The sequence below is a fragment of the Cataglyphis hispanica genome, chromosome 6 (assembly GCF_021464435.1).
Source record: "Cataglyphis hispanica isolate Lineage 1 chromosome 6, ULB_Chis1_1.0, whole genome shotgun sequence".
NCBI lineage: Eukaryota > Metazoa > Arthropoda > Insecta > Hymenoptera > Formicidae > Cataglyphis > Cataglyphis hispanica.
In genome coordinates this window covers 9,600,676-9,603,409 of record NC_065959.1, presented here as the reverse complement: position 1 = coordinate 9,603,409, position 2,734 = coordinate 9,600,676, and the positions used below count along the sequence as shown (strand labels likewise).

Genomic DNA, 2,734 nt, shown 5'->3' with positions numbered 1-2,734 from the left:
ATATGATTTCCTCGGTTATCGTTAAGATGTAATTCCACAAAAGACTCAGGCCTCACACTGATTCCAATGTCCAAGTATTTATACTAAGTATTTATAATTTCATCCCGACGGAGAATCCTTGCAGATTCACGAATGTTAGTACGGACATAATTTTTTTATATCAGCACGTCGAGAAGAAGACTGTGATTGTTCCTAATGTATTATAGGTTTCATATCGTCTCATTCACCACATTTAGGTGGTTTTGATATAACGTTGGCCAATGGGTTGTATTGAATTATCGATTATCGCGATCGTGTACGATGAGACAGTACGCAGTATTTCATCGGCACGTTCTCCTAACACTCGAATTCCAATCTTTCATCCACGGTTGCACTCTTGACCGACTCGTTTTGTCGAGAGCAATCGATAATCACAAACGGACCGTTAAGTAGAAACTGCGTGACGGTAAGAGACGGCTCGAGATACTCGTATCCGTAATAGTTCTTGCAGAAACGTTGGTACGTGTCGTACAGAATCGACCGTCTATTTTTGTCGAAATCCAGATTCATATCATCGTACGGATAACATTCCGAATTCACATAGAGTTTCACGTTGTTCAATTTGCAATCGTCGAATCGATTTATATCCTCGGACATAACGTTTTTTCGGTCTGTCTGCAGAGCGAAGACAACGTATCGCAGCTTCTCCAGCTGAGTCGCGGTCGTAATTGCCCACGAATGTTTGGTTGTACGCTGCAATAGCGGAAACTCGTACAGACCCTACGAGCGAAAATCTATGCTGACGTATCGTCCGCTTTCCAAGGCGCGCAGCATCGACAGCTTGTTGATCTCGTTCAATATAACGTGTGGCATTTGCCATTGTATCTTGAATATGTTAATCACAGGCTCCAAATTTCTAATCAAACAATTGTCGTTGCGCGATCGTATTAAAATCAACTCGTGACGAGCGTTAATCACAACGCGTTTGTTATCTTCGCAAAATCCCAATAACATGTAGAGTGGTACGCAATAATTAAAGTAACCATTTGCATTAGTCTGCGTATCCCAACCAGCATTTCTCATAATCACGGTTTTATCGGATGATATCGTTACATAGTTCTTGAGTGTTCTAGTTATTCCCACATTTCTGTTACGATCAATTTCCACACCGTCGAGTTCGTATCGAATCTTATCGAACATGAATGTGATGCAATTATTTCCCAGTGCCACATCAGATCCTTCAATTGGTTTGTTTATCGTTAGTTTTCCCTTGATGTAGAAAATTTTCATACGGCAATACATACCTGTTATATGGGTATTCGTATCTCGTCGCTGTGCTATAAACGTCGTGTTGACGTATATGTGAGTCTCGATCTTGATGATACGATCGTCAAAAACCGGCTCGCCTTCGATGTTAAGGATATCGGTCATGTTTTCTCAAATATTTCGCACCGCAAATCTCAAATATTGTAAAAATTTAACGTTTGCCGCGCTAAGCTCCTTTCTCGTCTTTTTAGCGCAATTAAATGAGGTTGATGCTGATGATGATCGGATGATATCATCAATCGGTACCGTAAAGATATTATTATCTCTCGCGTTCTTCGAGTCATTCAACACGAGAATCTCATATATCGCACGCTAATAATTTTATCGCCTTCGTACGTGCAATCTGATAGTCTCTTCTCCTCGAAAATCGAACAATCGTCTGTCTTGATCCTTAACGCGTATCGTTAGAATCCAATGTTCCACGATGATCGGCAGGTAAATGATCTGCGTAGGCGTTTCTGATATTTTATATCCTGGCGGTACCGCTCGGTGAAAATTCATGTATCCTATGAACGCGTTTGCCATTGCTGTACGCACCCGCGGTCACGTTACACTCTATGAGGATAATGTTTACGTTGATGATATTAATTGGTACGTCCGATTGATGCCACTGTCTCGGTTGCAATATACAGTTTGAGAATCCCAGCAGCAATCCAATGTTGTTGGGTTTGTTAAAGTTTACTCTGAAAGAGCACTTGATCTCGCTATTCATTGTATTATAATTAGCACGAAGCACTATCGGGTATTCTATAGTCTCATCCTCGTTCGCCCGAACGGTCTCCTCTTCCGACGAGATATCACCGCGTTTATGAAATGATTGCCGAAGCGAACTACGCGTCGCGGACTTTTCCATAAAATTGCACGTTTCAAAAACTCATGTATGGAGTATATCTCATACGATCCCTCGGGAATCGTAATTTCTGTGTCATCTTCATTAAAATAAAATTTATTATTCGATGAATTTACGTTCGGCATCGTATGATAAGTCTCAAAATTCATTAGACCGAGCTCGTAGTCACTGTCATTTAAATCTATGGCTGGATGGTGTGCCGCGAGCACGCTACTATTTCCAATCAGAGTGAATGTCATAGACATAGCGGCAAAACTGTTTAACGAATACTGAGTATTAACAATCGTCAGGTTTTAAATTTGCTTGCATCGACCGTTCGGAGAAACTGCAGACACAATTGTTCGCAGATACTCTGATCGTAAGTTTTAACAGGTGTGTGATTGTATTGTATATTCATCACGTTCCGCTTGAAATATCGCACCAATTCATTCGGTAGTCGAAGATTGCCAAAACTGTCGAAATATATAACGCGATTCTCCCTCTTTGCGTAGGCCACCCAATGAATACCTAGTCCTTTGGTGTTATCCAAATTCACGATGCCATTCTCATTTCCATACCACTGATTGGTAAAGAATCACG

The 2,734-nt window shown here is 41.0% G+C and overlaps 1 protein-coding gene across 1 annotated transcript; it reads right to left on the bottom strand.

Annotated features, from left to right (window-relative positions):
• Window positions 1-336: 336 nt before the first annotated feature.
• LOC126850602 (uncharacterized) lies at window positions 337-1,410 on the bottom strand. The gene is made up of 2 exons (XM_050593743.1): window positions 784-1,410; window positions 337-732 (listed from the first exon to the last, which is right to left on the bottom strand). Exons 1-2 carry the CDS (start codon window positions 1,408-1,410, stop codon window positions 337-339), a joined length of 1,023 nt encoding a protein of 340 aa, XP_050449700.1.
• Between the last annotated feature and the right edge of the window lie 1,324 nt (window positions 1,411-2,734).